The 21,798-nt window shown below is 37.1% G+C and overlaps 1 protein-coding gene across 1 annotated transcript in view; it reads right to left on the bottom strand.

Moving 5' to 3' along the window:
* PHYHIPL (phytanoyl-CoA 2-hydroxylase interacting protein like) overlaps positions 1-19,209 on the bottom strand; it is a 58,910-nt gene extending 39,701 nt beyond the window's left edge. The window contains exon 1 of the mRNA XM_003409273.3: positions 19,104-19,209. Coding sequence (XP_003409321.1) covers positions 19,104-19,209 — 106 coding nt within the window. The remainder of the gene's footprint in view (positions 1-19,103) is intronic.
* Positions 19,210-21,798: the final 2,589 nt, after the last annotated feature.

Raw genomic sequence — 21,798 nt, 5'->3', positions numbered from 1 at the left:
AGCTAGCTTGGCTGTTGACAGTCAAGAACTCTGACTTGTACAATAGGATTTTTCTCCCAAAATTCAATGGTAGTTGTTGTTAGGTGTTGAGTGCAACAAAATGAGATGCTACCTGGTCCTGTGCCATCCTCACAATCATTGCTGTGCTTGAGCCCGTCTATCTTATGTTGGTTTCTCTAGAGAAGCAAAATCAGTGAAGTGTGTGTGTGTGTATATGTATATACATAGAGAGAAAGAGAGATTTATACCAAGAAAATGGGTCACATGGTTGTAAAAATAAAATATTTTTTATTATTTTATTTATTGTAGAGGGTGAAAAGTCCCAAGTCCATGAATCAGGCTGGAGGCTTCTCCTGACTCATGTAGCTGCAGGGGCTGGCAAACCGAAGATCGGCAGGTCAGACAGCAGGCCTCTGGCTGTGGAGGCCAACGAATGCGAAGATTAGCAGGTAAGTTGCTAGCTCAAATCCGAAGAACCAGAGGTCAGCTGAGGAGACAGCTACAGAATCCACAGACAGCAAAATCTAGCAAGCTTTGCCAGAATGTCCAAATATATTGGATGAAGGCCACACCCCTAAAGAAACTCCCTTTCTGCTCAATGGCTGCTCAAACACATCTCATCATAGAGGTGATTACATCATTACATAGCTGCCAAACTACATCATAACTATCAAACCACTGAGAATCATGGCCCAGCCAAATTGACACACAACCTTAACCATCCCACTGTGTGAATCCATCTCCTTGAGGGTCTTCCTCTCTTTTGCTGACCCTCTACTTTACCAAGCATAATGTACTTCTCCAGGGATTGCTCCTTCCTGATAACATGTCCAAAGTACATAAGATGAAGTCTTGCCATCCTCACTTCTACCATTCTGGCTGTACTTCTTCCAAGACAGATTTGTTTGTTCTTCTGGCAGCCCACGGTGTATTCAATATTCTTTGCCAACACCATAATTCGAAGACATCAATTCTTCTTTGGTCTTCCTTATTCACGGTCCAGCTTTTGGATGTACATGAGGTGACTGAAAATACCCTGGCTTGAATCAGGCGCACCTTAGTCCTCAATGGTGGGCATCCCCCAAAATTCGGTCTTTGGTTCTCTGCTCTTCATTCTGTAGCTTAAACTCATGTCCACGATTATAATTACCAAAGTTTTGACTATTATCTCTAGTAATTTACTCTATTACATATAAAAAAAACTAACCAATAATGAGGTAGCTCACACTACTTCATTATTTTTCTATTTTTAATTTAAAAGAGTAAACATAATTCCAAGTGGTTATCCTAAGATTTAAATCTATTTTTAAATATTATTTTTTCTATAAAAGTCATTCTCAAGCTGTCAAAGACAGCATGAAGTGTTAAAGGCAAAGCAAGCACAATGATTAGGTTAGAAAAAAAATAGGTAGGAGGAATAGGAGGAATAAGGCTGGACTATGAGGCAGAGGCCAAATGACAAAGAGAACCATTGAATAATTTTGAGTAGCAAATGACATGATCAAATTTTTGTCATAAGAATCATTCTCACCACCTTGGTGAAAGTACATTGGATGACATAAGATTTGCTTTTTTATCCAGTGCTGCTATAACAGAAATACCACAAGTGAGTGGCTTTAACAAGCAGAAATTTATTTTCTCACAATTTAAGAGGCTAGAAGTCCAAATTCAGAGTGCTATCTCTAGGGAAAGGCTTTCTCTGTCAGCTCTGGAGGAAGGTCCTCGTCTCTTTAGCTTCTGTTTCCTGGTTCCTCCAAGATCTCCATGTGGCTTGGCATCTATCTTACCCCATCTCTCTTTCATCTAAATAGATGTAGAGCCTTACTACACATTTTAAGTAGTTTCTGCAAATTATTGATCAAAGGCTATACTTTGGGGGAAACCCTGGTGGCACTCTATGGGGCAGTTCTACTCTGTCCTATAGGGTCGCTACGAGTCGGAATCGACTCGACAGCACTGGGTACTGGGTACAGGGTATACTTTGGAACCATATACAGAATTATGACCACCAACTAATTTATAAAATTAATAGTTATGAGTTGACAGATAATATGAACACAAGACTGTTTATCAACTATCACCTTGAATATAACACAGGCAACAAATATAAAAGTCAAAAGGAAACATTAACTGAGTTATAGTTTATTCCTAATTTGTTATTTATGATGAACAACTCTATAAGCAGATAAATGCTGCATTTAGAAAATTACCACACCATTTGGAATACATATACAAGCATGTTCTCAATTGTGAGCAAACAAAATATGTGAATACACTAAAGACTATAAAAAATAAAATAATAACGTGAGCAAGTAGGCAATCTCATGTTTGGCAAAAGAGTAGCAATGTTGTAATAAAAGAAAAATAAGAGAAAATTCTTCTGTGGAAAATAGATGAATCATCTACTTCCCTTTTGATCCCCTTTCCAACACATGTAAGATCTTATAATCACGAGATACCCACGTAGAAAGTCCCATGGGCAAAATAAAGCTGATACATCAGGATAACATGAACAAAGTGCAAGGAACTGAGATGATTTTATCATATCGTATATGTAACTTGAAGTATATCAACTTGATGTTCTTTTAACAACTTTATAAGCCTCCTCCTCCTTTCTACTGACCATATCTAATCAAGCACCTGGCCCTAATAAATATTTGTTGCATGAATGAATGAATACGAAAGCATGGAAACATGAATACATGACTGAGATGGCACTCCCTACCGAAGGTTAACAATACTTAACAGAAATCTCAGATTAAAAACCAATGTTAAGTCATTACACAGAAGATACACTAAAACATGAGTTCTCTTAGCTGACATGGAAATGGAATAACCAAATTAAATTTTGCACTAATCCAGGGACCTTAAAATTAATGATCCTCTTTCTTCCCCTCTTCTTTTTTGAATAAATGAATTCCAATTTGACTGACAGGAGAAATTTAAAGCTCCCATAAAAAGGGATCTTTTAAAAGTCATCACCCCTAGACTCACTATATAATAAAATATAGCTGTATTTAACATCATAACCATTTAGACTATTTAGGAGGGTAAATGTCCCCTCAAATTATACCATGTACCTAATAGCAACACAGAATTTAAATGGCAGCAGTTAGTCATCAATTTTCACAATATTTTAGAGTTAATTTAAGGTCCAATCTCTTAGGAGACTAGGTCATTTTATTTTTGATACTTGTAAATTCTGAAAGCATATTTTATGACCTGTTTGTTTTACTTATGATAGTTCCTATTATAGCTTTTCAAAACCTGGCTTATACTATGGTACTATATCCACATACAGACTTTTTATGGAATTTGACCTTGATGTAGATTTCTATAACAATGTAACCATTTAGGCTTCTTTTGCTCCCATCATAGCTGATGGAAAGGAACCTTTGTACCATGCAGCTAAATGAGCAATTTAGCGTGAACTATTTGTATCACTAAATTCTACAAAAGGTATGTAAGCCACAGTTTATGTTAATGTGACCTTGACCTTGTATTAAATTACCAAATGTAATTTGTAAAATAAAAATATATTAAAGATACAGTTTGAAAAATCATGTCTAAAGTGCATGGTACAGCAATTCAAATGACTGGTTCTGAATTTGACTTATTTAGATATTTACTTTTAAAGTTGGTCATAGTTGGAAAAGATACCACACATGGGTACATCAAAATGGACAAAGTGCATCGCTAATTAGCTATGCTTACTAAACAATAATATTCCTCATTTCTCAATTCTATATACCAATTATACAAAGGTACCCCATACAGATATAGGATACATGATAGTTGGATATGGGAACCAATATATGTATTTAACATTAACAATTTTTTTCTTATTTTAGATAAGATAAATATGAGTAAAAGTTCTATTACTTTCCTCCATGGACAAACTGATTATCTTACGTGCCCTCTGAGGTTCATACACATTACTCTGAAGACCATTACCACATGCCTCTAGCATTTAAAAAAGACACTTGATACTTTCGAAAGTCTTTTCATTTGTAAATGCAATTAAAGCACACAATTTCCCCATGAAATGTAGTAGATTACAAGAGAAAAATGAAAGTGATCCATTCACAGATCCTTAGTGATAAAACGGCAATAAAAGTAGTTTATACAGCAATTCAAGTAAATTCTGGCACCAAAATAAATTACATGGTACCATAAATTATATTGTCAGAATAAATAACACTAGTCAATACAAAAATGTTTAATTTATCCATAACTATTTTTTATTCTTCTGGTTAAAATCCTTCCTCTTTCCCTTTTCTCCCGCTAGCACATTTAGCTTTTGACTCAATGGCAATGGGTTTTTGTTTTAACTTAAAAACAATGTTCTTGACATTTCACAAGAGTTTTGTGTGTTCAAATAAAAGGAAATAATAATAAAGAAATGTTCATAGATAGGCTGTGCAACAGCTTTGCAAACTCAGGGATAAATAACACCAATGTCCTTAGGTAGTACAAGTGATTAATATACTAGGCTGCTAATTGAAAGGCTGGTGGTTAGAGTACACCCAGAGGCACCTTGTAGGAAAAGCCTGTTCATCTACTTGTCAAGAATCAGCCATTGAAAACTCTGTGGAACACAGTCTACTCTGACACACACGGGCTGGCCAGGAGCTGGAATACTCAAGGGCAACTGGTAGTAGTGGCAGAGTGCTATTAAAATTTGTAAGCAAAATGACAATTTAGTTTCCTTTGATATGGCCTATAAATAGATGAAATTAAAAATGTTTAACCTTGAATTTCCAATGTGTAGTATATATTTCCACTCACAAAAATAATTTAAGAAGATAATATAAGAAATCATTTTTTATGACAATCTAGTTGTTACATTTTGGTACCATTTTGTCTTTCTGTCAAATTCTTCAGAAGGAAACAATTAAGAACTAGAGAAATTCCAGAGAACACTACTGTAGGGAAAATAATTATTCCCTGATCAATTTGTCTTATAAGTTTAGATTTCAGATTTCCTTAAAATATGGAACATCTGCATTTTAAAGTATTCTGGAAAAAAAATAGACACCTGCACTAAAAAGCATTGTGCATGTATTAAAGAAAACATATTTAAGATTTTCATTAAAATATTATTACATGATAAACTAGGAAGTCTTTGTGTATCAAAAAATTAAAATCTGAGAGTAATAATACTAGAGGCAAAGAAACTAAAAAAAAATTATTCTATTATGAGGGTATGAAGAAAAAGTTAAATGTTTGTTGGCCCATACAAATTTCTTAGAAATATTTACCTAAGTGAAGATATACACTTCCATAATACATGGTGCAAAATGAAAGTTCTAGAAGATTAGCTTGTATTTGGAACATTTATCATTATTTCAACCTCACATTTTATTACCGCAAATTTTATCATTAGAATTTGAATGAGTAAAGCTTTTGGCAAAACAAGTAGTATAAACAGCAAATTCTAGAACCACTGCTTTTTATTCATGAGAGTTTCCATTTTTTAAAAGTCGCTAAAAATAACAACCATGAAAGCTACATCAAGCCCCTGGGAAATCAAATTTGGACATACTGAACTAATTGCATCAGAAGAAAATATAGAAAAATAGGCTCAAACACCCAGTCAAAATACACCTTGAAAAAGTCATATAAAAACTATATTAAAATGGAAGGTTTATCTAACCTTAAACACAAATAATCTGCAAAAACAAAAATTAAGAGTAAAAAAGACTGTGACTTATTTAGACTAGTGCTCAATAAATGCCCCAGTAATCATAAATATTAGTAGGTTCATGGTCCAAAGAAAATTTTGGAAATATACATTCCATAAAAAAGTCTTAGAAATAGCCTTGGTGAAAACTTAAAGTTTTTTTTTTTTTTAGGCTCCAATATCATTATTTTTCCACTAATTTGAGTTTCCAACAGTTTATTTATTTTATGAATTGCAGATTATATCACCGAGGATGGAAAAATTAATCCAATATATTTCCACAATAAACACAGAAAATCATACACTTAACTCTCTTGACTGTCAAAACAAGGAGGAAGGTGCGGGGGTCTATCTATTAAGTGTGAAGCTTAGGTCAATTGTATTTCTTCTCCACTAACTGCCCCAAATAACCACACCCAGACAAATGTAATTATATCAAAAGTAATGAATTTTCAAATGTTCCTTTCGGACTTCACAAAGCCAGGATTCTAATTTACTCACCCATTTGATAGAGGTTTCCAACTGACAACAAAATTAAGGATGGGAAACACAATAAAGGAGAAATAGGGGCAATGGAAAAACATCTTTAAAAGGACCACCAAAGTTTAATCTTTATCCTTAAACTCTTTCTACGAGACACGTATTGATATTTCTAACAGCTTTCCGGATTTTCAATCTAGATATTTCATAGGCATCTCAACTCAACTTGTCCAGAAACTGCTTTAATAGCTTGTTATCAAGTTTATTCCTTCACATTTTTTTTCAGTGCAGGTAATAAAAGAAAACCTATAAAACTAAAAATGCTCCCCTAGTTATAAAAAGGAAATGTTAAACAAATTTAACAATGGGTATATTGAGAATGATTAGGCTTCAGATGTCTCAAGTCTTACTATACTACTACCAGTTGAGTTTTCAGCTAGTATTGGCCACACTGGCAACTATGTTCAAAATGAAGTAAGTAATCTGAACGTTCTTATACGTACCCCTTCAAACCTAAAATACAATGATAGTCATCTGTCATTAGGATTTACTTTATGGTGATAAAAACTGACAAGTTCTCATAAAGTTTTATATAATAAGGTTTTATAAAATAATGATATGGTCTCTGATGTGCTCCATAATTTTGAAATAAAACATAGTATGCCTGACATTATTAAAAATCTAACAATTAAAATATGCTGAGAACAAAGTCATCATATCACCTATGTGGAAATGCATATGCAATTAAGAAAAAACTTATTAAATCCTATATTTCTGATATTGCAACAAATATGTCAGAGGAGTAAGCTGTTGTCAAAAACTGAAATATTGGTACCATGTCTAAAAATGTAGAGACAAACACAAAATTATTCATTACATATACTGATTGATTCAAATATTGAGATTATATAAAATCTTTCCAATGTAACTGGAAAGAAAATATCCATTTGCTTTTGTACAATTTTTTCAGATAGATAAATTCAAGGACAATATACTACTCTGAAAGCAACACACAATGGAGAAGAAAATTTTAATGTCTATGTCAGTTTTTAACACACCATCAACTACATTTTTTGAAGTGTTGAGATAACTATATTGAAAGAAGTAGGTAAAATAATAAACCTCATAAGTGGTAGCTCTTGTAAAAGCTGTTACAATATTTCATCAATTTGTTAAGTACACATTAATAAGGATTAGATATTTATAAAATATTTCAAAACCATTTTAGATAATCACATGCAAACTATCAGTTACACTGAAGATTTTTCTGAGCTACTTGTAAACAGTAGAGAATATCAGGATTCATTTTTCATTCCAAACTTAGCTGGGTGTCCTGAAGCAAGAGGTATAAATATTTCAAAAGAAACAAGAAATATGTTTTTATTAATTAAAAACTCATTTTATAGATATCTTTCCAATATAAATAATTTGGGAAAACCAATTTGGTTATCTAGCTCATTAATAAGCTAAAAGAACTTGATCTGACAATATAGGGTCAAAATGTTATCAAGCCTATATATGCAGACAAGTGTCAGTAATGAAAGTGATCCTTACAGTTAAGACTCATCATGCAATTAAAGTAAATTCAGCTGTTCTGAAATTTTAACAAAGATAAGAATGAAGGTGTCTTAGTTATCTAGTGCTGCTATAATAGAAATACCACAAGTGGATGGCTTTAACAAACAGATATTTATTCTCTCACAGTCTAGGAGGCTAGAAGGCCAAATTCAGGGTGCCAGCTCCAAGGGAAGGCATTTTCTTTCTGTCGGCTCCAGGGGAAGGTTCTTATCATCAATCTTTCCCTGGTCTAGGAGCTTCTCAGCACAGGGACCCTGGGTCCAAAGGACAGGCTCCACTCCTGGTGCTTCTTAGGGCACGAGGTTCCTCTCCTCTTTGCTAGATTTTCTCTTTAACCTCTCAAAATAGGTTGACTCAAGATACAATCTAATCCTGTAGATTGATCCTGCCTCATTAACATAACTGCTCTAATTCTGCCTCATTAATATCATAGAGGTTAAGATTTACAACACATAGGTAATTACATCAGATAACAAAACAGAGGACAAGCACACAATACTAGGAATCATGGCCTAGTCAAGTTGACACACATTTTTGGAGGACAAAATTCAATCTGTAACCTTCTACCCTTTGGTCCCCCTAAATTCATGTCCTTGTCACATGTAAAACACTTTCACCCCATCATATCATAACAGGCATAATACAGACATTTCCATTACAAATGGGAGAAACTAAAGGGACATAAGGAATAACAGACATCAAGCAAGTCAAAAACCCTGTACAACAATTTACGTTATCTCTCAAGCCTTGAAAATAATTCTCTGTTTTCTCAAGCCATTCAGGCGATGGCCCTGCCTTCCAGACTCTGGATGTTGGCCACACTCCCTGGATTCTGCATGGAGGCTCCTCAGCCTTAAACTTCAGCTCTGTTTTCCAGGCCCACTGTTCCCTTGACTTTTCGTGGCCCCATTCTCCCAGTCCATCTGAGTGGCAACCCCAACCCCAAGGCTCTGGCAGGCCCAGTTCTTCTGCCCCTTGGGCATGGCAGCCCTACCCCCTCAGCTTTGGGCAGCAGATCTGGCCCCATCTGCTGGCACTTGCAAGAAGCAGTCCCACACTCCAGAACCGAGTTGGTGAAGACCTGACTCTTTAAAACGTAGGAGGCTGTGGCCCCACCCTTTGAAACCCAGCAAGCCATGGTTCCATACTTTGAAACTACAGAGGTCCTGGTCATACCATTTGAGACCAAGGCAGCTTTGCTTCCTGTGCTCCTTGTTTCTTCACCTTCTGATTCCTGGTTCCTTGGCCCCTCAACCTCAGGCCATTTTGGTCCTTCGGGCCTCATGGGCCTACTTGGCATTTGTCCTGCTTGGGCAAGCATTCCAAAGCTCTTTAGTTCTACTGAGTGCCTGGAGATACTCCACTCCACCAGAAAACTTCAGCTGGAAGGCACTCACCTCTCTCCCTCTGTGGGTTGGCAAGCCTAGCTCCGCTGATAAGTGTCTGGAGGAAACCCACTCTGCCGGCAAGCCTCCTGCCTGAAGACACTAAGCTCTCTTGCTATGTGGGTCAGCTCCCACCCTGTCTTGCACTAGTCTCCTGGCTCTGTCGCTAACATTTCTCTGGTGTTGCTTCCGGCCGTCTGCACCGTCTCCAGTGTTACAGCTTTCCTCACATCCTTCTGAGCCATCACCAGAATTGTCTTTGATGTCCATAATTCCACCAACAGTCTCTTCAAGCCAATCTATGCTTTTACTGTTAGGCACTTTAAAACTCTTCCAGCCTCTTCACAGTTTCAAAACTGCTTCCACATTTTAGGTATCTGTTAGAGCAGCAACCCACTCCTGTACCAAATTCTGTTTTAGTTATCTAGTGCTACTATAACAGAAATACCACAAGTGGACTGTTTTGGCAAACAGGAATTTATTCTCTCACACTTTAGGAGGCTAGAAGTCTAAAATGAGGGTGCTGGCTCTAGAGGATGGCTTTCTCTCTCTGTTGGCTCTGGTGGAAGGTCCTTGTCATCAATCTTCCATTGGTCTAGGAGCTTCTCAGCACAGGAACCCTGGGCCCAGAGGACATGCTCCGCTCCTGGCACTTCTTTCTTGCTGGTATAAGGTCCCTCTCCTCTGTGCTAGATTCTTTCTTTTACATCTCAAAAGAGATTGAATCAAGATACAAGCTAATCCTGTAGACTGGGTCTTGCCTTATTAACATAAATGCCTCTAATCTGGCCTTGTCAAGGGAGTTAGGATTTAAAACACATAGGTAAATTACATTAGATAACAAAATGGAGGACAACCACACAATACTGGGAATCATCGCCTAACCAAGTTGACAAACATTTTGGGAGGGCACAGTTCAATCTATAACAGAAGGGATGTGAGATTTTTTTGAATGTTATGAATATCTCACAATGTTAGAAGATACACTATTTTCTCACAGAATAATGAATAAGTTATCTGAGGAATCAAGTCTATCACTACCCTTCAAATGGAATATTTCCTATATTAATTTATCAGTATCTTTCATGATTCTACTCTGAAAAAAAATTCTATTTCTTTTTCAGTTCTGGATAAATTTATTTGAACAGTATTCTGAAAAGGCAATATGAATTAAAAACTGTTACCCTATTTGCCACTACTTATTTTATAAACCAGAATTTCCTAGACACAATGCAATCAAAATTAAATAAAATAATGAAATAAACGGATTTTTTTTTTTAGGCTAATATAAAATAACAACTTCCAAACATAACTGCTAATTTTAATTTCTCAGAATATCCATTTACTGACTTTAAAATGTATATTAATAAAATGCTACTTTAACTTGGGAGAGTTCCAAAGAAAATATTTTTAAACAAAATTTCTTAACTGAATAGTAAATTTGAAACCTATTAAGAAGATAAAGGCCAAACTCTTAATCATGGCATAGTCTAACCAGCCCTGACTAAACTTTCAGCTTAATTTCCCATCAGGCATACACTTCTTTGCTCCAGCAATACTACATGTTATGTATTCTCAGAACATACATGATTCTACGCCTTTATATATACAATCTCTGTACCAGAAATTCCCTTCTTGCACTTCCCCTAGCAAAATTTTATTCTATTTTTAACACCCAGAAAAATGTTGCCTCCTCTGGAAGCCATCTGAGGACTCCAGACAGAATTCACCACTTTTTTCTATACTCTACAGTATTTATCACATAGCATTATATTTATCTATTTAAATATTTTGTCTCCCTGATTGGACTGTGAATCCTCTGAATGCAGGATCCAAGTTACATTCATTCGTGGATCCTCCCATCCTCCCTCCCACCTTGTTCTTAATACAAACTCTACAATTGGAATGCATATATAAATAGGAAAAATACTAGGCAAGTAAGAGAGCAAAAAGAAACAAAGCGAGAATCTGAACCAGTTAAAAGTCTAGTACCTATAAATATTAAACAAGAATAGAATGGCACTGTCCTCTAGCCAGTGCTACTCAAAGTGTGGTCCATCCACAAGCAATGGACTGAAAAATATTTGTTACCAGTCTGTGATGAGCTAAATCTAAAAACTGGCATTAAGCATTTAGAAACTTCTACAGGAATGTAACTATGACAGTTGATTTTAATGATTAAAAAAATGGCTTGTATTTTGTATTTAATTTTTCTAGTAATTCATTTTTACTATATTTTATAAAGTATCAATCAGTGACAGATTGGAAATTAAAATTTAAAAACTGGTCCTTTACTACAGATAGCTTGAGAAGCACTGCATTAGACTATGGAAGATAAGATGAATAAAACCTTGACTATTTTTCAAGAAGACTTTTACTTAAAAGGAGGGATATCCTCTACATATAAATTTTATAATATGTATAAATATTGGGAGCCCTGGTGGTGCAGTGGTTAAAGCGACTAACTGCTAACCGTGGAGAAACATGTGGCAGCCTGCTTCTATAGAAATTTACAGCCTTGGAAACCTTATGGGGTCGCTATGAGTCGGAATCGACAGCAACGGGTTTGGTTTTGGCTTTGATATGAATATAATATACATATTTCTGAAAGTTCACATCATCATTTCTGACACTTAAAAACACAGCTATTAATAGAACTGAAAGTGTATTGGGAAATAATGGTGGAAAACTAGCATTTTTTTCTAAATTTATTTATATGGAGACCAGATTCCAAGTTAAAGCTAGGGCTTGTTTCTCTCGCTGCCTATCTAACACAATGACACAGAGAGCCACCCATCTTTGACTGCCTCCACACACAGCTGGCCTACTGCCTGCTTTCCACAGCTCCACCTGATCTGCATAATCTCAAAACCTGACAATACATAAAAGCAAACCAAACATACAACTTTTTTTTTCAGAAGCTCTTCTCTCAATACTTTTATTCTTATCAAGAGACATAAACTTATTTTCTCAATTTTCTACATTAGGGGTTTGGCAAACTCTTTCTGTAAAGGTCCAAATAATATTTTAGACTTTTTGGGCTATGGGGTCTGTCACAGCCACCCAACTCTACTATTGTAGCAACAAAGCAGCCATAAAAAATACATAGGCAAAATACAAACAAAAGGGCGTGACAGTGTTCCAATTAAACTTTACTTACAAAAACCAGCAGCAGGCCTGGGGATTTGGCCCAAGAGCAGTAATTTGCTGACCCTTGCACTACATATAACTAAAAAATGCAGTCACTAAGAGCCTATCACATAGTAAATGCTCAAAAATTGATTCTTGTTTGCAATTATAATTAGGTTTAAAAATGTTAAAGACTGAGATTTGCCAACACTCAGGCTAAAGGAAGATGTACTATTTTTCAAGAAAAAACAAATATTATATTGAAAAGAAGATTACATCGAATAATCTTTTTTCCTTGTCTTTAATAGTGAACATCTAGGGAAGCTATAAGCCTTTCTGACTATTATTAGAAAGCAACACTTCCCCACAGGAATAGAAAACAAAAGACAGATTTATTTACACCAGTCGCCACAACTGCTACAACAAATAGCATATATTCAAAAATCCCTACAGAGCAGCCCCTTTTTAAATGAACCATAAAATTGGCCCAAATAGTCAAAACATCATAAGCAAATTTAACTACAATGCAGAGTATGATAGTCTTCATTCAACTCACATCTACTGAGCACCTACACAATGCAGAGCTCCTGTTTATATTTTTTAACAAACCTGGATTGTAGATTTATTTAATCTTTCAGGTTCAAAGGCAGCCTTTCCCAGGATGCGATCACTCTCTTCCTTCAAAGGATACGATACAAAACTCATTAGGTCATGCTAAAACTGAAGTCAAATCCTAACCTTCCACGTCCACCTAAGTTCACTTCCCTAGTGGCATATAGGCTTCTATGAACAATTCTTCTCTCCATTCTAAACTCTTATTCTAGAATACAAAAAAAATGCTGAATATTTGTTATGATTATGTTGCTAAGGAATCTCTTAATGCTAGATTCCAAATGTCCTAACATAATTCAAATCTTTTCACTTTATATTCAGTCCCTCTAAAAAAAGAGTCTCCTAAGACTCCCATGCTTTTAGGCAGATAACTCAAAAACCTCTACTTCACAATGCTAAGTATCAAGTGCTAGTTTTTATATAGTAACGATTCTCAAATTATTATTGTTGGACGTCTTTGAGGAGGGGAAATCAAAAAAGGAAGAGTTTAAAAAGAATATAAGTGGGTTCTTTTTGGGGGATTCAAGCTGAAACACTAATGTGAAACCACTATATAATATGGTTCTAGCGATATATCTGTGGGATAGGATATACCTGGATGTCCACTGATATCTAAAATTTGAGATGTGAAAATTTAACATCATCATGCTTTCTAAACAGTATTTCCTTTTTCCATTTTTTTATTTCATTTCTGTCAATGATTTTTGTGAGTTCTCAGGTTTAAAATCCTGAAGTTACACCTGATCATTTTATGTTTGCTTGAAAATTCAATCAATCACAAATTCTTGATTTCTTTTATACCACTGCCACCATCTATTCTTATATATACAAAACATGCTGATGCTTCCTACCTATTTTTCCTGCCTAACCTCTCCAACTCTTCTATGCATACCTGCTAGAAAGAAGTCTTCCCCAAATACTACTTTTTTCTCAAGTATGTATGTAAAAAATACAGCCTGCTCAATACATCACTGTTTAACTACTGACTAGTAATAATAAAATATTTTAAATAGTTAAAGAATAAGGCAAATCCTGCAAAACTTAAATTATATATCTGGGTAAGGATAGAGAAGGAGACCCAGAAACTAGAAATACTAAGCTTGCTGCAATAAGTAATGATGGATGGGTAACTGCTGCTAATTCTGAGGCCCAGAATAAAATATAAAATTTATCAGGAAACTATACTCACATAAATTCGAGGTAAAAAGCAAGACTGGTCCTAAACGAGGGAGAGATATCAGTGGAGATAAAACCAAGTGACTTGAAAATTGCCTAACTAGCGTCCTGTATGGGGTGAATTTTTGACCTACCTTACCTAGGCAACAAAGTCATTCTACCACTGGAGGGAGTCTGGCCATACATCCTTTGATGTGACTTTTACTCTAATAACTTCCTGGTCTTCCCTGGGAAAGAATTAGAACCCCTACCAAGAATAAGAATTGGTTTAACATGATCTAATGGTTTTCAAGCTTTTTGTTTTAATTTTTATTTAATTTTTGTTTTGTTTCATTCCCACTAATGGAAATTTACAGCATCTTTTTTATAGTCATAAAAAAATAAAAAACTGCATAGCTGGGTCAAATAAATGAATTTAGAGATCACATGTGCTAGTACAGATCTAGCCTCAGAGAAAAATCATAAAAATTGTAAAGTGAGAACAGAGGAGGGCCCTGATGAAAATAACAACCCAAAGCATGTATCAAGGTCACAAGGCACATGAACAACAGGAAACAGTAGGTTTGAGCTAGAAGCTGAAAACAGCTTTTAGGATTAAGGCTGACAAGAGTATTACTGATGGGACGGTAAAATAGAGGCAAGGGATAAGAGTACTATAACTGGTTTAAAAAGTTACTGTCCTTTTAAAGATCAGCATTTACCATTTCCATTAACTACTCATGAAATATATGAAAGTTTCATAAGAAGGATTTTCTAGCTAAACAACATGCAATTAAAAGAAATTATGAAAATGATGAAGATCTAAACATTGGGAGAAAAATTAGTAGGTCAACCCAAGAAGGTATGTCATATAATAGTTATTATTACTATCCATTTTGGGTCAAGAACTGTGATAAATGTTATATAAGTAACACGTCATTTAATCATTTCAACAATCCTGTAGATAAGCATTATTATACCCATTTTATATGAGGAAAGATTAAATAATTTGTCTAAAATTCCACATCTATCAGAGTCAATATTTCAAAGGTCTGTCTGATTCTAAAATGGTATTATCACTATGCTATATTTTTTTTATATTGCAGTCCAATTATTATAAGTAATTTATATATACATATATTTTAAATAAAGACTATTAAAGGTAACAGTTATAGGTGCTCCTTCTAGACGTCTGCTTCAGAAAAATGTCACTAAGAATGATCTAATAGAGCACTGTGCTGATAAACATTTTTGCATTACTTTGGTTCCATAGTTAAAATCTGTTTAATTCATGTGGCAATAAACATAAACAAGGAAGCCAAAACTGAGTTATAATTTCAAAAGATATGATAAAGTCCAAATTCAAAGTAATCTATTCTTTCAAATAAGTAAAAGAGAGAAGCCCCCCACAATTTTTTTCTTCTCCTCCACAGAACTATTGTTAGAGACAAAGACAAGGAAATCTGTTAGCGTCTGACCACGTAATTCTTTTAAAATGTGTTCCCTTGCTGACTAGCATCATAAACTCCATAAAGTGTTCTAGGCAGTCATAAAATGTTCTAAACCCACTGCCATTGAGTCGATTCCAATCATAGAAATAATACTTGTAAAGTTAGGAAGTCTTGGAGGTGGGTTTAAGTGCTATACAACAAATTCATTTTGTATTTCTTTTATTTTCTTATGTTTTATGATAGCAAGGGCACAGGGAGTTGGATCCCTGCAAGGCAACCTATACAAAACTTTCCTTTTTAGAAAGAAAGAAGGCAGCAAATATGTGCATGTATGATAAAAATATGAAGAGAGTCAGGAATAATGTAGAATTCTAGGGATAGAGAGAGGCTGTTTTATTTGGTCACAGGTCAGTAAAGGTCTAAAGTCGCCACAGGAAGAAACACACTGGAAATGGGTTCCCATATGATCAATGCTTCCAGATGAGAAATTGATGCTATTTTCCTTCATCTTTTTTTTAAAAAATGCCACAATTAAAGTACGTCATGTATGCAACTTTAGTATACTTCAGCATTGTAGATAAAGAGAAACACTCTTCTATTTACAATAGGGATTATAGAAGCCACTAGATCCACAGCACATCTGCAGAAGATTTCCTAATATAAGTCTATCCAGAATCCTCATTTTGAAAAACAAGCAACATCCAGGCAATGACCTTGTACCAGCAACTAAAGCCTAGGGAAGACTATATCCGTGAAGTCCTGTGTATGTGTGTGTGTGTGTGTGTGTGTGTGTGTGTGTACAAAATAACCCCCCTGCTTAATTAAACCCAATTATATGGCCACTTGGACTCTATCCCACATTTTTTCAGAGACTATTAAATACTCTGAGAAACTATGAGAAAAAGAAACATTGTGAATTGTTGCTACTAATGTTAACAGATGAATTTACAGTAAAATAGACAAGTAACAGACAAAAACATAAAGACAAGCCAAGAAAACATAAGACAGACATGCAGTTATGTTCACAGGAGCTATAACTCTTAGTTAATGCAATACACAAAACATAAAATATGAGTGGAGAGGGTAAAAGGAAATGTATATTTAACAATTAATTCTATTATACATTTCCCCTGTTCTACTTCTTTATTTTACTTCCAAAGAATTAATGTTTCTCTCCTTATTTTTATCAACAACAAATAGTAGAGTAAAAGAAGTGAGAAAAGTAAAGAGCTGGCATCACAAATGTATTTATATGTTCATAAAATTATTAAACTACAGATCCTATTAGGTATATGTTCTTCTGCCACATCCTTATCTTTCTATGTTATATATTTACAGAAGTAAATAATGGGACATGAGAGGAAAGAAAGTGAAAGGAAGAGAAAGGAAAGTAGTAAATACACAATTACCTAAATAAGGTCTGATTGACATGTTTAACGCAACACCTTATAATTGTTCTGTAAAAAGATCCCCCTAAATTATCCCTATGAAGCTGACTTAATATTTTTGGAAATGACATGTGAAGCAGAATCATAAATAAAAGTTAAATCTTTAACAACCTCTCTACATAAGCTATTTCCAAATTTTTATGCATCTTCTAATAGAAGAATTAGCTCTTTGTAATTGTTGGCATGAGCTATCTTACAAAATGAAATCCTATTTAATTAATCTGTGTTGAATCCATTAGAAGTCTACAATAAGTAGCAATTTTCAAAGATACTGCTCAGTATCAGCACCCCCTACCAAAAATTAGATGTTACATAATTAGCTCATTTTGCAAGATTCATAATGTGAATAGAAACGGCTAAACAATATTACCAGAATAAAAGAGCTACTATTCTAGGGGAAGAGACCAGAGTAAATGCAGAAGTAATTTTTGCACTCTGCATTATTAGTCCCGTAAAGTTTAAATAATGATAAAAAAAAAAACCCTGCTTTCCTTACTATTCTTTGAAAAGTGTGACAAATGAAATTTTAAATATTGACAGTACTGGATTATGAGGGGCCACAAAGAATGGTCTATTTCCAATTACCACTGGAATGAGCTTTTGATGAATCACTGAAGTAAATGAAAATGAAATCTCTCTTTCCTAGGTTCTTAGTTTTCTCTCAAACCAACTTAAAATCAAAATCTGTTTACAATTTACAATGATAACATTAGGAAAATAAATTTCATAAAAGCATAAACTAAAACCCAATGACTTCCTATTTTTATATTAAAAATAATCTTTATGTATCTTTATATAATGAAATACAAAAATGATGAATTTTTTAGAAGCCATAAATATATGCACCTACAACTATGGTGTCCAGAACAGGGTAAAGATAAAGGAAATATACAGATCCTTTGCAGAAGTATTTATTTATTCTGTTCCAGAAATTATTTAAAGTGGCTTTGGTTTCAAAGAGTAATCATTTTGTTTCCTAAATTTATTAATAAACCGGAATTCAGTGCTCAGCTGCTTAAAAGTAGTGAATAGCAACACCAAGTTACTACCGTTGAAATGACTTTAGCAAGAAGACCGCTGCTCTCTACTTGGATTACACACTGATAAATTTTACAATATCATTGTGAAGACATTAGTATCGCTACATAACTGGAGCTAAAAATTGTTTAAAATCATCCTCTCTATATGCAGTTAAACGTTAATTTCATTTATAACCAAAAGTGTTCAGGGTCCTTCCTCTTGACAACGTGTAAACTGTTTCTCCTTTGACAGATGTACAATTTTACAATCATTTGGCCAACCAATTACTAAATCAGATGACTTCTTTACAAATGAAGTTTTATTCCATATTTTTGAAACAGCATCGACTCTCCAACTATTGCAACTAACACAGAAGCACTATAACTACCCACACTGCACACAGTACTAGCTTATCTCTTTAATGCTCGATCAATTTCCTTCATAGGAGACAACCAACTTTAACAATAGAATAAACGATTTAACATCACCACACAATGGCGAGTACTCGCCACATATTTTGAATCATAGCTGATGTATTAGTCCAATTCCCTTACAGATTTTTGACAGTTTCTGAATCACAGCCTAGAACCACGAAGCTTGTGTCTGTCCGTGGTGCTGAAACACACTCTTTCTGCCCCTTCACTGAAAAACTGTCATCCCAATCTCACTTTGAGGGGATTAAAAGACTTCTCCATGCGAGGAGTCTGAAGATGAGAGGTTTAAAAAGGAACCGATAAGTTTCTTGGCAGAGGATGCCAACTAGTGTGTGCGCCGGGGTGGGGGGTGGGGGTGCGCTGGAAGCATCCAGGCATCCAGAGGGCATTTTCCCGTCAGTGCGGGGACACCCAGGAAATCGGGACTGCGGCAAAGATCGGAAACGCCTCGTACCGGGTAGGAGCCGGGCGGGAAGCGGCGCCCTCGGCCTGGCCGGCGGCGAGGGCACGGCGCCCGGGGACGGCGGAGACTTTCGGCGCCGACGCGCGAGCCCCGGGGACCTTCTGTTTCTGGGGTCTGAGGGCAGGGCAGGGGGCCGAGGGGAGCCGGCACCTGCACTTATTTGCACGGGGCGGGAGCGGGGGACAACAAAAGACCCCGGCGCCCCGGAGGGCAGCGTTGGCTGCGCGGGCTCGGCCCCTCGCCTCAGCGTCCCGGCCTCTCTTACCGTCCCGGTCGCACAGCTGAATGGCCTCCAGGCTGAGGTTTTTGATCACCTCCTCACAGGGGCTGCTGGGGCTGCTGAGGGCACGATCCAGACGCGGCACCTCCATTTTTCCAACCCCTTCTCAAGCCCTCCTGCTTCGTATCCAGGCTCTTTCGGCGGACCAGGTGGGAGAGAAGGGCAGGAAAGGAATGGGGCAGTGGCGGAAGGAGGGGACGACGCCGGGGACACGGCGCTGAGGTGCCTAGGCTGAGCCGCTGGGCTGGGTACCGCGGCCGAGACGACGGCCGTGACGGGAGCTCGGGGGAGTGTGCGGCTCTGAGAGACCGAGCGAGACCCGGCGCGAGGGCGGGAGGCGCGCGCTCCCGGCGGGGAGGGGACGCGGCGCGCGGGGAACGTGCGGGAGACGGCGCGGCGCGCGCACGCGCGGGAGGACGCGCCCACCTGCTGGCGCGCGGCTCCCGCCCCTCCCCCGTCGCCACTCCCGACCGTGCGCACGCGCCCCTGGCTGCCCTCGCGCGGCTGCCTTCGCAACCCCGCGCCTGAGGTGTCGCTCGGCGGGCCCTCGGGGCCGCTCTTCGCCTGCGCGCTCGCCTCGCTTCGCTCTTGTGATGGCGGTTTGGGTTTTTAGCCCTCTTCGTAGTGTCAGACCGAGTCCAAGTTGGCAGTGTGGTGTCTGCATGGCGAGGCGAGGGTAGCAGTTCCCTTGTTTCTCAAGGATTGGAAAAATAAGAGCTCAGACCCTTTATATATTGGGGTGTTGGAGCCGGCGGGCTTCTTCCTTAAAAAAAAAAATCCCTGGCTACTCGCTGCTGGTACCCTGGTTGCTCAGCCGGACAATCCTCACAGAAATGAAGCGGATTATCTAAGAACTCGAGGAGTTTAAGGATAGGATTTTGGCCACCAACCACTAAAACCAAATCCGTGCCGTCAGGTCGATTCCGAGTAGAACTGCTGCATAGGGTTTCCAAGAAGTGGCTCGTGGATTCGAACTGCTGACCTTCTGGTTAGCAGCCAAGCTCTTAACCACTGACCCACCGGGGCTTTGCTGGAAGGCGGCAAACATGGGAATTCAGAACTGCCAAAAAGACGAGGGGATGAGACGATGCCAGTCTGCGTGCTGGGAAGGCAGCAGGCAGGCATGCTTCAAGCTGACAGCCACTCATCAGACAGGCTTCGAAGTCTAGATTAATTCACTCAACAAATACGTATTGAACGCTCACTCCGTCCCAGGCACTGTTCTGAGTGCTGATGACGAGGGCGGGGAGGAGAGAAATAGCCCCTGTCCTCATGGGTATGGAAGGAACCTTTGCTACTACGGGAAATAAAGGTTGACCTGTTACCCTAAAACCTGTATATCAGTTGCTTTTAATAGCATCTAAGATTCTACAGTGCACTTAATGGGCAGCAAACGTTCTTATAGAGATAAGTCACAGCCTATTGACTTCTGTTCCCGTTTGCTTCATTGGACTAGTTTTTAGTTTTGCTGCTAGCTTAGTCTCAAACATAGCACACCAAAAAACAAAATACCAAACCGGTTGCCCTGGAGTCATTCCGACTCATGGAGACCTGTGTGTAACTTTGGGGCTGTAATCTTTAGGAAAGCAGATCACCAGACCTTTGTTTCAGGTGGCTGGGTGGGTTCAAACTGCCAACCTTTAGGTTAGTAGTCCAGTATTTGGGCCACTCAGGGACCTTAAAAATAGCACACCTTGCCCTTTCTTTTAGTGTGTATATTTGGAATCAATTTAAGTTCCTTTTTAATTGATTTTCCAATTTCAAACATGAATGTTAACCAATAAAACAACAATTTACATATAGTTTGCTACATGCTACCCGTTCCAGTCACAGCCATTTAGCCATTAACATGACTAAATTTAGTTAATTGAAGCCTAATGAAACGTAAGGACCAGTTTAAGGTAAAATAAGCCTGCGAGAAAACTTGGCACAACTGAAAGTTGATAAAAAATCTGGAGAAGATAATTGGGTATCTTAAAGCGAAACATCCTTATTACAAATGCAGGTATTAATTAAGTTGGATCTTCTCTTGTAGTTTGATAGAACTCTCGTGTCAAGGTAGGGTTGTCCCAAAGGAGAATGTAAATTATCACCTATCAAGAGATATGACAAGAAGGCACTTATTGGTGAATTTCCTGTGTTCTAAAGCCTGGCTCTGTAGGATTAGAGATTTATATTGTCAGTCAGACAGTGGGTTTGTCTTTCAGTGTAGTCTCAAATTCGCAAATCTCAAAGAGGAAATGTGTAAACTTGAATACCATTTTATTGACTTACAAATGAGAAATAAAACTCAATCATATACTTAAAACTATAACTGATGTAAATATTTATTATACACCTACTATATCCAGATCAAAATGCTATGTGTTGAAAATCTATCAGGGAAAAGAGACATTCAAAAAGTAAACTTATGACGAATGTGAAGGAAGAATGGGAACTTGTGGAAGCACACACAAGGGTCCTCACCTAGTCTGATTAGTCTGGGAAAGTCTCTAAAATGATTTTACGTTAAAGGAATGGGGAATTATTGAAGGATTTTAAATAGGGAACTCATCACCAAGGCCATATTTTCTATCCTTTTTTTTTTCCAGCTTTCTCATTCCAATTACCAGTAATTATCAATGAATCTCGATTGCATGTTTGATCAATTTCAGACTGCAGAAGTTGGTAAATATCTTCA

This window comes from Loxodonta africana, chromosome 16 (genome assembly GCF_030014295.1).
Source record: "Loxodonta africana isolate mLoxAfr1 chromosome 16, mLoxAfr1.hap2, whole genome shotgun sequence".
NCBI lineage: Eukaryota > Metazoa > Chordata > Mammalia > Proboscidea > Elephantidae > Loxodonta > Loxodonta africana.
The sequence above is the reverse complement of the archived record's forward strand: the minus strand, read 5'-3'. Positions and strand labels throughout refer to the sequence as shown.